This window comes from Nicotiana attenuata, unplaced genomic scaffold (assembly GCF_001879085.1).
Source record: "Nicotiana attenuata strain UT unplaced genomic scaffold, NIATTr2, whole genome shotgun sequence".
NCBI classification, from domain to species: domain Eukaryota; kingdom Viridiplantae; phylum Streptophyta; class Magnoliopsida; order Solanales; family Solanaceae; genus Nicotiana; species Nicotiana attenuata.
This window is the reverse complement of record NW_017672746.1, coordinates 47,475-62,371: the sequence shown is the minus strand read 5'-3', so window position 1 is coordinate 62,371 and position 14,897 is coordinate 47,475. Positions and strand designations below refer to the sequence as shown.

The following is a 14,897-nucleotide window of genomic DNA, read 5'->3' as shown; positions in this document are numbered from 1 at the left end:
ACTAATGTGCTGCTTTACCTTTTTACACAAAAATAATGTTGAAAGTTGTGCTCTATAATCAAAAATAAAATACTCATTTTTTGGTTGAAAAAGTACTTTTCTACAACATGAAAATAAAGTACCCATTTAATTAAAATAAAAGAAAATACTTTTTATAGATCATGGAAAGAAAATATATTTTTTTTGTTAAAATGAAAGAAAATACTCTTTACTATGTCATTTTGTTGACATAAAAGAAAAACTTTTTCTATATCATGAAAAGAAAGTACTTTATTTGTTAAAATAAAAAAAATCATTTTTTTATATCATGAAAAGAAAATACTCATTTGTTGAAATGAAAAAAATTATTCTATCTATAACATGAAAAGAAAGTATTATTAATAATATTTTTATTTAAGGTGGAGGGTGGGGGTGAGGGCGTGGGTGGGTGGGGGTGGGGTAGGGATGGGTCGGTGGGTGTGGTGGTGGGGATGGGGAATAGGGTGAGGAAGGTTGAAAAAGAGTTTTGAAAAATATTTTCCCTTCTTCTCTTGATAGGGAAAACATTTTCCTCTAGTCGGAGGAAAATAAGTTAGTGAGAAAAATATTTTCCAAAACATTTAAACCAACCAAACATGAAAAAATTGAAAAACCATTTTACGGAAAATATTTCCTTTATACCAAACACACCCACTATGTCTATTCAATTTAAGACCCCAAATATTACAAACTAATTCAAGAACTTTTGTTAGTAATTTGTACCAAAGTTATGCACGTCCGTCATGACTTGTGCATAAGGCAAATTTTGTTCATATGGCAGAACTTGTGAACAATTTGTATCAAAGTTATGCTGCGCTCTCATAACTTGCGAACAAGGTAAATTTTGTTAATCCAACAAGGTTTGTATACCAAGTTATGCCCCGAGTTTATTTTCACATAAATTCCTTAAATGGGGACAAATTTTAAACGTCGCTGATCCTACGGTGCAAATCGGGTGAAGTACAGAAATGGTCCTCAAAGCGGATGATCTTGATTTTTTATCCTCGTTTACCCCATTGACAGAATTTTAGTTTAACAAGTTGCCCCATGGGAGGGTCAAAAGTTAAAGACCATACCAAAAAGTGTCATATTTCTGCAATTTTTTTGGTGCAAATCACCCTTTGTTCTTCTGTATCGTCAGTGTTATTTATATCTGGTTGCCACTTTAGGGTCTTGTATTCAGATGTTGGCCACTTTTTAAAAATTCGATTCGTGATCTGAACATTAATTTAAGGCCTCTACTATTAAACACGTTTACCACATTCATAAGTTACTTAAACTATAATACTAATTTTGAATCTTGAGAACTACATGGAGTTGCACATGCATAACAATTTTCCTTTTATAAAATATAGTGGTAGAGTGGCTTGTCCCTTAATTTATGAATCGTCTTCTACGAGACATTTTCCATGTTCATCATTTAAAGCTAATTTATCTTCAAAAATGAATAAACAAATTTATCGATCTTGGAATTATCAGTTTCAAAGAAAAATGAATGAAACTCCAAGATTTTGATTATTTAAACCTCATACATCTAATGGGAGATATATTAATGGCAAAATACATAAACAGACACTCAAACTTAACCTCAATTGTCACTTGAACACTCAAATTTATCCAATGATAAACTGGATTCCTTATGCTGGTTTAAATGGGCTCAACTAAAGAGAACAGTTTTTGTCTTTTGTCTGACCCTTTCCACATTAATTGATAGATCAAAGTATTACCATCAATGGGTGTCATGGGATGAATGTAATGGTAATCCCTTCATCTTTAATTAGAGGCCGGAATAAAGAAACCCTGATAGGGAGCGCTTCCCCGTTTAATGATTCTTATGCAATATGAATCTTCTACCTTCACTAGATAGGGGTAAGTCTGCGTACACACTACCTCTTAGACCTGGTGTTGTTGTTGTTATGCAATACGAACCTAGATTAGGCGGGCCATTAAGTTTCGGATACCATTTGATTATACCAAAAGTATCATTCTGGCTCCAATAGTATTTACTATCATTATAGGTGTCATTCTGGCTCTTCAACTTGGCCACTGATCAGGAGCTCCCTCTCTTGCACCAGAAGCAGAAGTTTATGGGTTCGATATTCCAATCTTTTTTAAGTTACTGGATTCTATATTAATAGTTCGTACATATTCAATGAATTTCTTAAGACAAATACATGGTTTGGACCAAAGCTATCGGGTTCGCGGAACCCGTAATCCGAGTGCTAGCTCCGCCCCTGACCAGAAGAAGAAGAAGGAGGAAAAGAAAAAAAAACCACAAAACTGAAGAAACTTGAAAAAGAAAACCAGGCATCACATGGAAATTACAACAAAAACATTACTACAATTGATTCATAATGTAAGCTGTGTAAGCCATACCTAAAAATGCATCAAGGAATCTTCATCGTGAGATTGATAATATAAGGTATAAATCCACTTATATAGTATGAAAAAAGAACACTATAACCACAATTTCTTTCTTTTACAATCACATACCTCTTCTTTATCTTCCCTTTGGATTCATTAGCTGAGAGAACACTCCAGATGAAGTTGTTACATCTGATTCTCCATGGCTAACAATGTCAATTTCGTCAGCTGGTCCCGACTCAACACGTGGAATTGAGTAAGGTATATCCGGTATATTATGACTGTTCTCATCTTCTAAAGATTGTGCAGCAGCTTCTTGTAAGTGAAGAGCATATTCAAGATTCCAAAGAACGTCTCCCATCGATGGCCTCTCACAACCGTACTCAGCCAAACACTTCTCAGCAGTTTCGCCATATTTTCTAAGTGAATCAATGCTCACTTTTCCGATAAGATAAGGATCGATTATCTGCTCTAATTGGCCCTTCTTTTGCCAATGCATTGCCCATTCGGCGATGTTTACTTGTTCTCTCGGGAGCGAAGGATTGATTGCTGATCGAGCACATAGAACCTCCATAAGTACTACTCCAAAAGAATAGACATCAGACTTCTCTGTGAGTTGCTGTCGACGATAGTACTCTGGATCGAGGTAACCAAAACTTCCCTTCACAGCAGTACTCACATGAGTTTGATCCAATGCAGGACCAAATTTTGATAGACCAAAATCAGCCACTTTTGCGGTGAGATTTTCGTCTAACAAGATGTTGGTAGTCTTTACATCGCGGTGGATGATGCACTCGGCTGCCCCCGTGTGAAGATAATGCAATCCTTTTGCCGCTCCAATGCATACTTCTAGTCTTTGTTTCCAAGATAAATGAGGAATATCTGATCCGTACAAATGTTTTCTAAGTGGTCCGCCTGCCATGAATTCGTACACGAGGATCATCTCATTGAGCTCCTCACAATAGCCAATTAGAGAAACTAGGTGTCTGTGGCGAAGCTTAGATAACATCTCGATCTCTGTCCTGAACTCCACAAGTCCTTGTTGAGATTTACTGTTTCCTCTCTTTACAGCAACCATAACCCCACTTTCCAGCACTCCTTTGTAAACTTTGCCAAAGCCGCCAACGCCAATGACCAAGCTCTCATCAAAGTCCTTGGTAGCTTCACGAATCTCAGCGAAAGTGAAGATGCGGCCCAAGGTCCGTGAAGGTGTTGTTGAAGCAAAACTACCTGCTGAGATTTTGGTTTCTGAAATTCCAACTTGTTGTGGAAAAGATAGCCATGACAAAGATTTTTGTTTTGCCAATACCTTTGGCTTGCGGAAACAAACAAAACAGAGAAAACAGGACGCTGCGATGAGCAATAATCCTGCTAACCCTCCTACCGTAGCGAAAATTGCTACCATGACATGTTTCTTAGTATTCGATCTTTTGGAATCGCTGGAATATTCAAGAAATTCTCCATCGAGGCTATTACTAGGATTTCTCATTTTCATTATCTCCAAACCATTTAGAATTGCATTGGCTTGAGTAGTCCTTAAATTAGAAGGACCAACTTGAACGAAAATTTTGTCCGATCCCATAGTCATATTTACTACAAAATCCGCAAAGTAAGCAGCCGACAATGCCATTGTCTTGGTAGAGATATCCAATGACTCCACAGCCGTTTGGTTATTGATGTAGACATCGAAGATCAAATTGTTAAGAGAAGCACTAACAATGTCACAGAAATGCATCCGAATGAAGTAAGTGAATCCAATGTCAACTTGAAATGCCCATGTAATGTTAAACTTCTGATCCATTACTTTGGCATCTGCCATTTCTTGTGCAGTAGCATAAACCCAATTCGGTGCAATATCAACCGACTCACCCGCTGGATACTTGACTGTTTTCGGATCTTTAGTCACGTTACGGGCAGAAGAAGGATGGACAAGAAATGAATGATCTGAATTCCATATCCTCCACAAAGTGTCATTTCTTGGTGTCAACTTTGGACCTCCCATATTCACTCTATAAGCTGTTTCTAAGGCAACCGAGGATGGAATAACAAACCCGGGACCCATTGGAATTGGGATAACACTAAAATCAAATTGTCCCTCAGGCATAGAAACCACTTCTATCCCATTGATAAATGCAATTGAGCCACTAGCTGGAGTCAATGTAAGTACTAAATTCTCCGAACTCGATCCACCTATTTCGACTACGTATTCCTTTAGGAGAGGATCAATTTTCCCCAATCTTGAAAAGGAAAACTCATGAAGCAGTGAAATACCATTTGCCACAACAGAAAAAACAGCTGATTTTAGGTCATGCTGATTATTCTTGACAGGGTAAAAATGCAACCTTAACCAATGTCTACCAATTTCCTTTGTACTAATGGTATATACTGAACTTTTAGTAAATACTCTAGCAGAATTATGAAGTTCAGATAAACCATTTTCACTATTTGAAACTGTAATAAGTGAATTGGTACTCAACCCCACATCAGAATCTCCAAAATCAGGTTCAAAAACCCTACCATCTTCAACTTGTATAGATTTACTACTCCCACAACTAATCAAGAAACAGTCTATTGGGGTAAAAGAAGCACATACCAATGATGAAATAGTGATAAAACACACAATGCTAGCAAAAAACAACCTTTTTATAGACACCATCTTCAATTCAAACACACTCGGTACTTCTGCTAGTGGAAGGTAGCAGGTATCAGCTAGATTTAGTTGAGGTATGAACAAACTGGCTCGAACACCACCATTATCCAAGAAAATTCAAAGATACAACAAAGCAAGAAGCATACATTTAAGGTACAAGACTGGCTACAAAAATCAACAACAACAACAAATTCAGCGAAATCTCATATAAGCGGGGTCTAGCGGAATTTAGGGAGGGTAATGTGTACGCACACCTTAAATCTACCGTATCAAAGTGGAGAGGCTGTTTCCGATAGACCCTCGGCTTGACTGAAAAAAACCAATATGGGATAAATTCTTGTCCATGTCTAATTGAGCTGAAAAAAACAACACACCTTGGTGTGTATGAGAGAGGGAAAAAAATCTAGAAAAATTGGGAAAAAGTGAAGGAGAAGTGTGAGGTTGAAGATGGGTATTTTGTGAATTCCAAGAATTTGGAACTTTTGGGTCGGTGGAAGTGAGAGTGTTAGGAAAAATTTGAGCAAGTTGGGTGACAGGTTTGATGACATTAAAGTTGAAGCTTAGGGAATTGAGATGAGCTAATAACTAACACAGCCAGTTTACAACTGTCACTTCTTCCTAATATCTTAATAACTGTCTGCCATCTCTAGATTCCTAAGTGAGTTGACCAACTTCTTTTCCTTCTTTCCTATGGTCCAAATTCACTTTTCATTTTTTTGTTATTTTTTCTCTTATTTTTTATGGTTGAAAATGGAGTTTTATTATGATAATCAGTACACCTAATGATTTTGTTGATGTTGATTGAGATATTTTACTAATCTCTTCCAATAATATCATAAGATGATTTTTGGGAAGGAGCCGAGGGTCTATCGGAAACGGACTCCCTACTTTCATAAGATAGAGGTAAGGTCTGCATACACATTACCCTCCCCAAATTCTACTTGTAAGATTACACTAAGTATTTTTGTTGTTGTTGTTGTTGTTACAGAAGATTAAAGGAAGAAGAAAAAACAGGGGTAGTGAGAATTAAACTCATGCTATTATGTGAAAGACTCTTACTAATAGCACTAGACTATAAGCTTTCGCGATTATTTCATGATAATTTACCTTTTGCAAGGAAAATATTTTGTAGCTTTTTAAGATCACATAGTTAGAAAATATATCTAACTTTTAAGATCACAAGATTTTAAAATATACAAAATAAAATTAAAAAAAAGGTTAGAAAGATGATCAAGATTTGAGATTAATGAATGCAAAGTATTATTATAATTTTTCCGAAAATAAGATCATCAAAGATTATTGTTTTTATTAAAAGGGGAAACAACTTATTTTGCTTATGTTTTCTTTGACAATCATATGAAAATGTTGTAAAAAATTTTGAGAGTATAGAATAGTAAGATAAAATTTCTTCTTAAAAATATTTTCCCAAAAATATATTTCTTCATATGGAACACACCTTAATCAGCATTTAATAGATTATTAAGTCCGGAATTATTTGTTCATTCCGATAAATACAAAAATAAAATTGAAGAATGGATAAAATGAGGATTCAGTGATTTGCATCATCTTGTTATTTGCGGCCTCTGCACGATAGCACGTGTAAATCACATGCCTGTGTTTTCATCACCTAATTAAGTAATCACGTGATCCATCCTGTTAAGATCCAGTTTAGCACTTTAATTAATCTATATTTTTCTAACTCAAATTAATCAAATCTTTGTTTGTGTCAGTAACACACTAATGTTTCACAGAGTACCCCGTTAAAAATTTATATTTTCTAAAGGAAAATATTACTTTATCTTTCTTTTCGAGGCGGAATTGATTGAAAGAAAGGACTTTTTGTTTAAAAAAAAAGCGTAATGGCTTCCTGGCCACTTAAACTTGTACAGGTTTGTAAAGTCGATACATGAAATTATATTTTTCCCATTTGAATACTTCACCTTGACGGAATAATAATAATAAACACTTTCTGTTGAACATGTTCGCCAATCACTCTGACATGAATGCCATGTCACACGTTTGGTCTTTATTATATGACATGTGGATTTGTGGGTCCTATATTATTAAAAAAAAAAAAATCTTTAAAATTTTTAATTTCTTTTTCTTTCTCTTTTTTCTCCACCATACACAGCTAATAGTCCACCAACAATTCCAAACCTCAGCCATTTTCAAGCACCATCATCTTCTTCCTTCTATAAGAAAGCTTCATATTCAAATTATAATCACGTACCACCGAATCACACCCTCCCCCCTTCTCCCGTATTTTTCAGTAAAATCTATTAGTATTCCACCAACCTAAATCATCCAAAAAGCTAAGTTGGACAAATTTGCATGAATTCATGTGAGTTTGACTATTTTGTCTGACGTTTTGTGTGTGGGGGCAAGTCCAAAAAGTTTATTTGCCCTGAACTGTGGCCTGTGTATATAGCATGTGTTAAGCAATCTGCTCTTTTCGAGCTCTACTGCTCTTGCTTTGTTCATTTGTTGTGATATGTTGGTAGCTTCCTTGTTTTATTTCGTATTGACCTAGGCAGTTGTTGGAAGTTCGAGACAAGCTGATGCTTCCGAAATTCACGAAAACGACATAAGATTATCTAGAAATTTCAATTTTCATTTCTTTTTCCAGTAAATCAACGCATAACAATTTGGACGATTTTTAGATTTGTGCTTGCCATCCTTGTGAATGGGCCATTTAGTGAATGGGGAAGAGAAAGGGAAAAAAAAACGGGGAAGGGGAGGGGAAGTAGGATAGAAAACGGGGAAGGGGAGGAAAAGATATGAGAGAGGTGGGATGGGAGGGGAAAAGAGAAGGGGAGAGAGAAAAGTCTTTTTTGCTTTCTTATTTATATTTTATTCTATTTCTAATATTTTGATAATAAAAATAAAACTATTCACGCGCCTTGGTAGCGTGATTTGTACAGAATTTAGCCATGTCAGCTGTGCCACTTCCACATAAACTTGGTCAATGGTCAAATGTGTTTATTAGTATTCATCCCGTCAAGTTGAAATGTTCAAATGAAAAAAATATAAGTTTATGTATCGACTTTACAAACCGATACAAGATTAAGTGGCCAGGAAACCTTTATGCCAAAAAAAAAGAAAAAGTTTATAAGTTACTTGACTTTCTTTTTTTAACTCTGTGCTTTTGGTTCTTTTTCTATTTTTTATATAGCTTCAAAGTACCCCAGTGACAATTTTTGGTTTTCTTTTCTCCTATTTCCTCAACCACATCTTTATTTTTCGTCTAGCTGGTCCACTGTTAATGGGATCAAGCTTAGGTGAAAAATAAGGAAATTAAATAATTAACACATGAACAAATTACTTGACACATTAAATATTTATATTGTACTATTTGTTATTCGTGTTATACTTTCAGTAAATTTACCAGTTATAGCTATATTTAAATTTTATAGCAAATTCATGAAATAAGAGATCAGTTATTTTTAACTGAAACAATAGACCAGTAAGCTTTTGTAGCTTAGTTGGTTGGAGCGCACGTTTAGTTAGTAGAGGTCTTGTGTTCAACTCTCAATAAGAACATTTTATTTTCCTGTATTTCGCCTTAGTTATATTCGTTGCGCGAACAAATACAATCGATGCATGTTGCATCCATTGTATAAACTTATGTATACGGTCGATCATTTGTATACACAGCTTGTATTTCTCTTTGATTATACAGTTAATACATATTGTATTCGTTGCACTAATGAATACAATTACACGAACGAATATAATTGATACACATTGTATTCGCTGCGCGAACGAATAGAGTTGACACATAATATATTTGTTGCGCGTTTGAATACAAGTGATACAAGTTAGTAACAATTAAATAGTACTATGAATAGTAATCAGACAAACTATACTTACTAGGCTCTAACCAATAATAGTATATGAAAGTTTCTCAAAAAAAAAAAGGCAAAATACATAAGTTACCCCCTGATTTATGGACCAAATCCCTGTTACACACTTTTTATGGACGAAAATTACTTTACACACTCAACCTTTCCAGATTGTGCCTAAGACACACCTCTTTGTCTATGTGGCAGGTGCGTGTTTTACAAACAAAATAAGGCGTCTGAACCGTAATAACTGTACATCTGATGCTTTATTTAAAAGGTCCAGATTTAATAAAACTTATCCAACGGTTATATGAATTTTCTTTTTGTCCTTTTCCAATATCTTTCTTTTTTTATTTTTCTAAAATAATGTGGTTCAAATTGGAGATAATATAGATGTTTACTATCCATTTTATCCACTTCCAATTAAGAAATCTGTTAAAATTGTAATAGATCAAGGAAAACTATTTGGAAAAATCGATTCAGGAAGAAATTTTTAACAGTGTAGAAGAATTTGTAATGAAATCTTTAAGTGAGATTGAAAGAACAATGTAGAAGAATCTTCTCTTCTTTTTTTCCTTTTCAATGGGGCAGCCATGGAAAAAACCCACTTGTTATATCTCAAAAAATTTCAACAAAAAAAAAATGCATCAGAAGGTAGGAGCAGTTGTTTAGGGTCTCTATTTCTTTTGTTTGAATTGCAAGGTGGAGGTCTGGGTTTTATGGTGGTCGGCGACAATGGAGATAACGAGAAGGCTGTGGAAGGTGAGTAATGGTGATGGGACGGTGAAAAGTGGGTTATGTTTTTCGTCTATCTATAATATTTTCTTGAATATGTGTATGTTAATGGATGAAAGATGAAAGAGAAATGTCGATGAAGGAAGAGATATGAGCTGAAAAGCTCTAATGAAGGCACGATGAAGCCTGAAGGAGATGGGTTCCTTCCCATTTTTGCTTTTTTTTAAAAAAAAAAAAGTTGGGTGGGGTTTGTTTTTCTTTTTCTTTTTCATTTTTTAAGTCAATTGACACGTGTCGTTGTATGACTGGTGCGTGATATTACACATGTTTTGAAAAATTGGTCAAGAGAAAAGGGGTGTGTCTCCTGGAAAGGTTGAGTGTGTAAGGTAATTTTCATCCGCAAAAAGTGTGTAACAGGGATTTGGTCCATAGCTCAGGAGGTAACCTATGTATTTTGCCAAAAAAAAAGATTCCATTAGGAAAATGAAAAGGGAAAATTTCACATAAGAACAATTGGGATCCTTACATTTCAATTTTATAGCCCATATTTTAATTTACAACCAACTAGCCCAAAAATAATAGGCTAAGATTGAACATCCAACTCCAATAGGTTCTCAAAATTACTATTTAATTTTTTAAAAAAGATTGCTCAAGCTTTTAAGTTAATTTTCAAATCAGTAATTGTAACCCTAATATTAGTTCAACAAACAAAATTCATTTGGATGGTGAAAATTAGGTTTTTAACAAGCTTAAATATGTGGGTTTAGATTCCGAATTTGATTTTGTGAGAAATTTGGAGTGGGTATTATCTAGAATTATTAGCAATAGTATAAGGAGGTTGTATACAAACTTTGAAGTCATTTAATGGAGATTTGGACTGATTTTGAACAAGAATTGTAACTGAAAATCGTTGAAGAAGTTCGTCTACAAACGCTTGTATAAGGTGTATAAAGCGTATAATGATGTATAAGATGTGTTTATACACTCATATACACTATTATACAAGATTATACATAATTATATAAAAAACCGACTTCGTCTTCTTCCTTGCGGTTTTTTCTGAAATTAACTCAAATCTACTCCAAATCACTTCAAATTTAAATTTTGAACTCCTTTTGATATTTTTAATCAATTGGAACTACATCCAATCCAAACAACTAACAAACTCAAAAAAATCTTATTTTTGAATGCCAAGCTTTGAATGGCCTTCAATGGTGGAATGTTGAATCTTCAATTTTTTTACATTGCAACCAGGTGACACAGTGGTGGACGGCCCCTTGAAGCATATGTAGAAGATGTGAGAAGAAAAGAGAGTGAAAACAATGTTTGTGACAACATAAATTTAACTCCATAGCTTTTAGAAGTAATGGTTGTAAGAAAACATATTTTGAATTTGCTAGTGCTTTCAAAATATGTACAATATGGGCTAGGTCGGGTAAAACTTAAAAATATGGGCCATTTTTTATTAGCCACGTGTATTTTCTTGTAATTCTTTCAAATGAAAATGGACTTGAAGAGCATGCAACATGCTCTTAATTTTGACCAGTCAAAAGCTATATTATGTAATTTGAGGATCAACCGAATCAAGTTTCTCGACATAAGAGTATTAACTTATATATATAAATTCACTAAAATTTTAATAAATATTAGATTTAATCCATCAATAATCAAATTCTAAATCCACTCTACACACAATGTACCATCTCAAATGGACCACAATTAGAGCGCGGCAATTTGTTGAGTGCTCGCGAAAAATAGGATAAAACGAAAGAAAAGATAACGAATTTAAAATTTGGTACAACAAATGTCTTACAATATTAATCTCTAAGAATTTTCGATGCAATTTTTATCGGAGAAGAGGGAAGAAAATAGAACAGTAAGAAAAGAATTTAACATGCTATAGAAACAAGGTATTTCACAAAGCAGTAAGTAAACCAACGAGACATTTAACCAAAAGGTGCCAATATTGCTCTCAAATTAACAGTCACAACTAAAGGAATATTACTAATGGTATTTAAAACAAACACAGCTAACAAAATTGACAAAGGAGCTAATCTTTGCTGAGAAAATGAGTTCCTATTTAGATGATTCCGATCTTGTTTGCCACATCCAATGCATCATAGTCTGGTGTCAATCGAACAAACGCCTTCTTGGTTCCATCAGGTCTGCTCAAAATTAATGCATATTTACAGTCAACAACTTTCAAAGAACATAACGTTTACTAGCAAGAACCAACGAAGCAGAAGCTCTTGGCAATATAGAATTTTACATAGCAGATATTAACTAAACTACTAACTAGTATGCATAGATGATGATAGTAACCAATAACAACCACCTAGTATCCTACATGTGGGGTCTGAGAAGGGTAGTGTGTACGCAGACCTTGCCCCTACCCTGGTGGGTTAGAGAGGCTTTTTCCGATAGACCCTCGGAACAACAACAACATGTCCAGTGAAATCCCAGAAGTGGGGTTTGGGGAGGGTAGTTTGTACGCAGCCTTACCCCTACCTTTGTGAAGGTAGAGAGGCGCGATAGACCCTCGGCTCAAGTAACATAGATGATGATAATGATTAACGAGAACCAACTAATACTTATTAAATTGAATGTGCATATTTGCCCTTAGATTAGCATAAATGACAACTACTAAAAGACCATCTGAGATTCCAAGTTTTTTATGTTATCGCAACTATTACTATCAGAGGTTTTTGGTATTCACCTGACCAAAGTGTTCACTTTCTTGGTCTGAATATCATACATCTTCTTGACGGCATCCTTAATCTTCTTCTTGTCAGCTTTGAGATCAACAATGAAAACTAAGGTGTTATTATCCTCAATCTTCTTCATTGCAGACTCGGTGGTCAAAGGATACTTGAGGATTCCGTAATGATCCAACTTGTTCCTTGGAGTTGCACTGATACGGGGATACTTTGGGTTCCTTTCCTTCTTCAATGTCTTAGGCCTGTGAAAGGTAACCTTTGTTCTGATCTTGTTTGACTTCTTCTTGAAGGTTGAGCCAGATTTCACGGCCTTGGCAACCTTTGCTGCCTGAGCTTTGGGGTCTGCCTTTTTTGTACTAACAGCTTGAACCAAAATATAGAATATAATAGTGTCATAGTAGTTACACAGAATACATTTGACGCCAATGACAGGGTTACCATCTTAAGAAATAGATACACATGTCCAAAATCCTATCTTCATAGCAAGGACAATTTCCTAGCATGGACCATTTACAAGTTAAACAACCTATTTTCTGCTATTAGATTGGCATACAACAGAAAAATGTAAAAAAAAAAGTGAAATTAGTAAGCAATTCTTGCCATAGAACTCTATATCATAAAGGGGCAGTCTGGTACATGAAGCATAATGCATTCACACAGCGTCCGGGGAAGGACCGCACCGCAGTGGGATGTAATGTAGGCAGGCAGCCTACCCTAATGCAAGCACCAGCGGCTAATTTCACGGCTATATCATGCTTGTACAAAAACTGACCCGTGATGCAATTCCAAATATAAACTTCTAATCGATCCTATTACTGAAAAAAACCATTTCATCAATGCAAATTCTAATGGTCCTAGATTTCATGGTTTGATTGGAAAATAATCAGAAACCAAATTAGGAACTTATTACTTGACATTACCAGGCAATTTGAACACGCAGGTGGGGGGTGTTGAGAATTTCACACTTAACACAAACAGAGCTTCCTTTATGTTATCAAAAAATGGTAAAGATAAACATTTTGTTTCTTTCTACTATATGAATCTTCCATATCTAGTTCACTATATTCAAACCCATCTTAATCCAAGTATAAGTACAAGGCTAACAAAAATAAATAAAGGAACAGGATTTTTGTTGTAGAACCTCATTACTATTTCAACATAAGAACTCATATTTAGACTCAGGGGATAGATTCATAAATAAACTAAAGATATTAAAGTTCATTGAAGCATAGAATACCTTTGGCGGGTGCCATTGTTGATTACTGCAACGTGAATTCTTACAGCCGCCGGTGAATATTAGGGCTTTAAAATGACAAGGATATAGCCACTGCTGTACTACACAAAGGTTGTTATTGGGCTTCCTCTAGAGATTTGGGTTTTCTCGTGGTTTTATCCAATTTTATTGCACGTCCATAGACCTACTGAAAATTTGGACAAAAGAGCCAGGTTAGAAAGTTTTTGGACTGGTAATTCAAAAATAACCAGCATTTGTAAAATCACTGAAAAATAGCCGCTACTATTTTACATAAATACGAAAAGTTCCAGCATAATATGCGGAATTATGGAGCTCCTACGTATAAACTTCCAGTATATTATGTTGGAACTCCAGCACACGGAAAGTTCCAGCATAATATGCTGGATTATGGAGCTCCTGCATATAAACTTCCCGCTTAATATGTTGGAACTCCAGCACATTATGCTGGAAGCTCGTATGTAATAAAATTGAATCTTTAAATAAAAAAGTGACTAAATTTCGATTACATTTGAAGTTGTGGCTATTTTTTAATTATCAGTTGTAAATATAACTATTTTTTATTTTTTTCCCGGTTTTGCCCTAGACCTGCTGAAAATTTGGGTTATTTGCACAAATAAGACCATTTCATGCTATTATTTAATTTTCGGAAAAGGGTTAAAAAAAGCCCTTTACTATTCGAAAAGGATCATTTATACCCTCCGTTATACTATTGGTCCATCACAACCCCGCCGTCGTAGAATTGGTGCATAAATACCCTTCTACCGTTAGGACCCTCCACAATGGCAATATTATCCTACGTGGCCTGACGTATGAGGTGCATGCTACATGGATGCCACCTCATAACACCTATCCCATATACCCTTCCCCTACTTCTTCTTCCACCATCACCTTCTTCTGTCACCGTTCCTCTCAATTCTCATTAATCTCCCTTTCTATTTGTCTGATATCTTCCTAGACACATAATCTATTCTTAATCTGAATCTAATTCAATTTATCAAATCGCTGATTTCTATAAATAAAAGAAAGAAGAGGAAAATAGTGAGGCTTCGGCTGATGATATATTCTAGGGTGTGCAAATTTGTTGCCGTGTGAGAAGAAGAAGAGAGCGGCTTCAATTTGAGATTGAGTTCTGGATCTGTTCGGTAAATAGCGGCTGAAAAAATGAATGCAGTTCTAAGGTAAAGATCTGGAACATCGACGGCGCATCACCCGGCAATACTACGATAACTTCCTAGAGAACTCATCCAATGGCAGACAGATTCAATCAACTAATTTTCAACACCTTCAAACTTCAAATAATAACTCAACAGATGACA

The 14,897-nt window shown here is 35.2% G+C and overlaps 2 protein-coding genes across 2 annotated transcripts; both read right to left on the bottom strand.

Annotated features, from left to right (window-relative positions):
- Positions 1 to 2,289: 2,289 nt before the first annotated feature.
- On the bottom strand, positions 2,290 to 5,633 carry LOC109214353 (receptor-like protein kinase THESEUS 1). The gene has a single exon (XM_019378257.1). It carries the CDS (start codon positions 5,036 to 5,038, stop codon positions 2,519 to 2,521), a length of 2,520 nt encoding a protein of 839 aa, XP_019233802.1. The 5' UTR covers positions 5,039 to 5,633; the 3' UTR covers positions 2,290 to 2,518.
- A 5,849-nt stretch (positions 5,634 to 11,482) lies between these two features.
- LOC109214354 (60S ribosomal protein L23a-like) lies at positions 11,483 to 13,707 on the bottom strand. The gene is made up of 3 exons (XM_019378258.1): positions 13,564 to 13,707; positions 12,326 to 12,689; positions 11,483 to 11,774 (listed from the first exon to the last, which is right to left on the bottom strand). Exons 1-3 carry the CDS (start codon positions 13,577 to 13,579, stop codon positions 11,690 to 11,692), a joined length of 465 nt encoding a protein of 154 aa, XP_019233803.1. The 5' UTR covers positions 13,580 to 13,707; the 3' UTR covers positions 11,483 to 11,689.
- Between the last annotated feature and the right edge of the window lie 1,190 nt (positions 13,708 to 14,897).

Bases quoted from the DNA above. Each gene is read 5' to 3' on its own strand.
- LOC109214353 (XM_019378257.1), bottom strand. From the start codon at position 5,038: ATGGTGTCTATAAAAAGGTTGTTTTTTGCTAGCATTGTGTGTTTTATC.
- LOC109214354 (XM_019378258.1), bottom strand. The intron at 11,775-12,325 runs GTGAATACCAAA...AATTTTGAGCAG, and splicing joins AAAGTGAACACTTTGGTCAG to ACCTGATGGAACCAAGAAGG.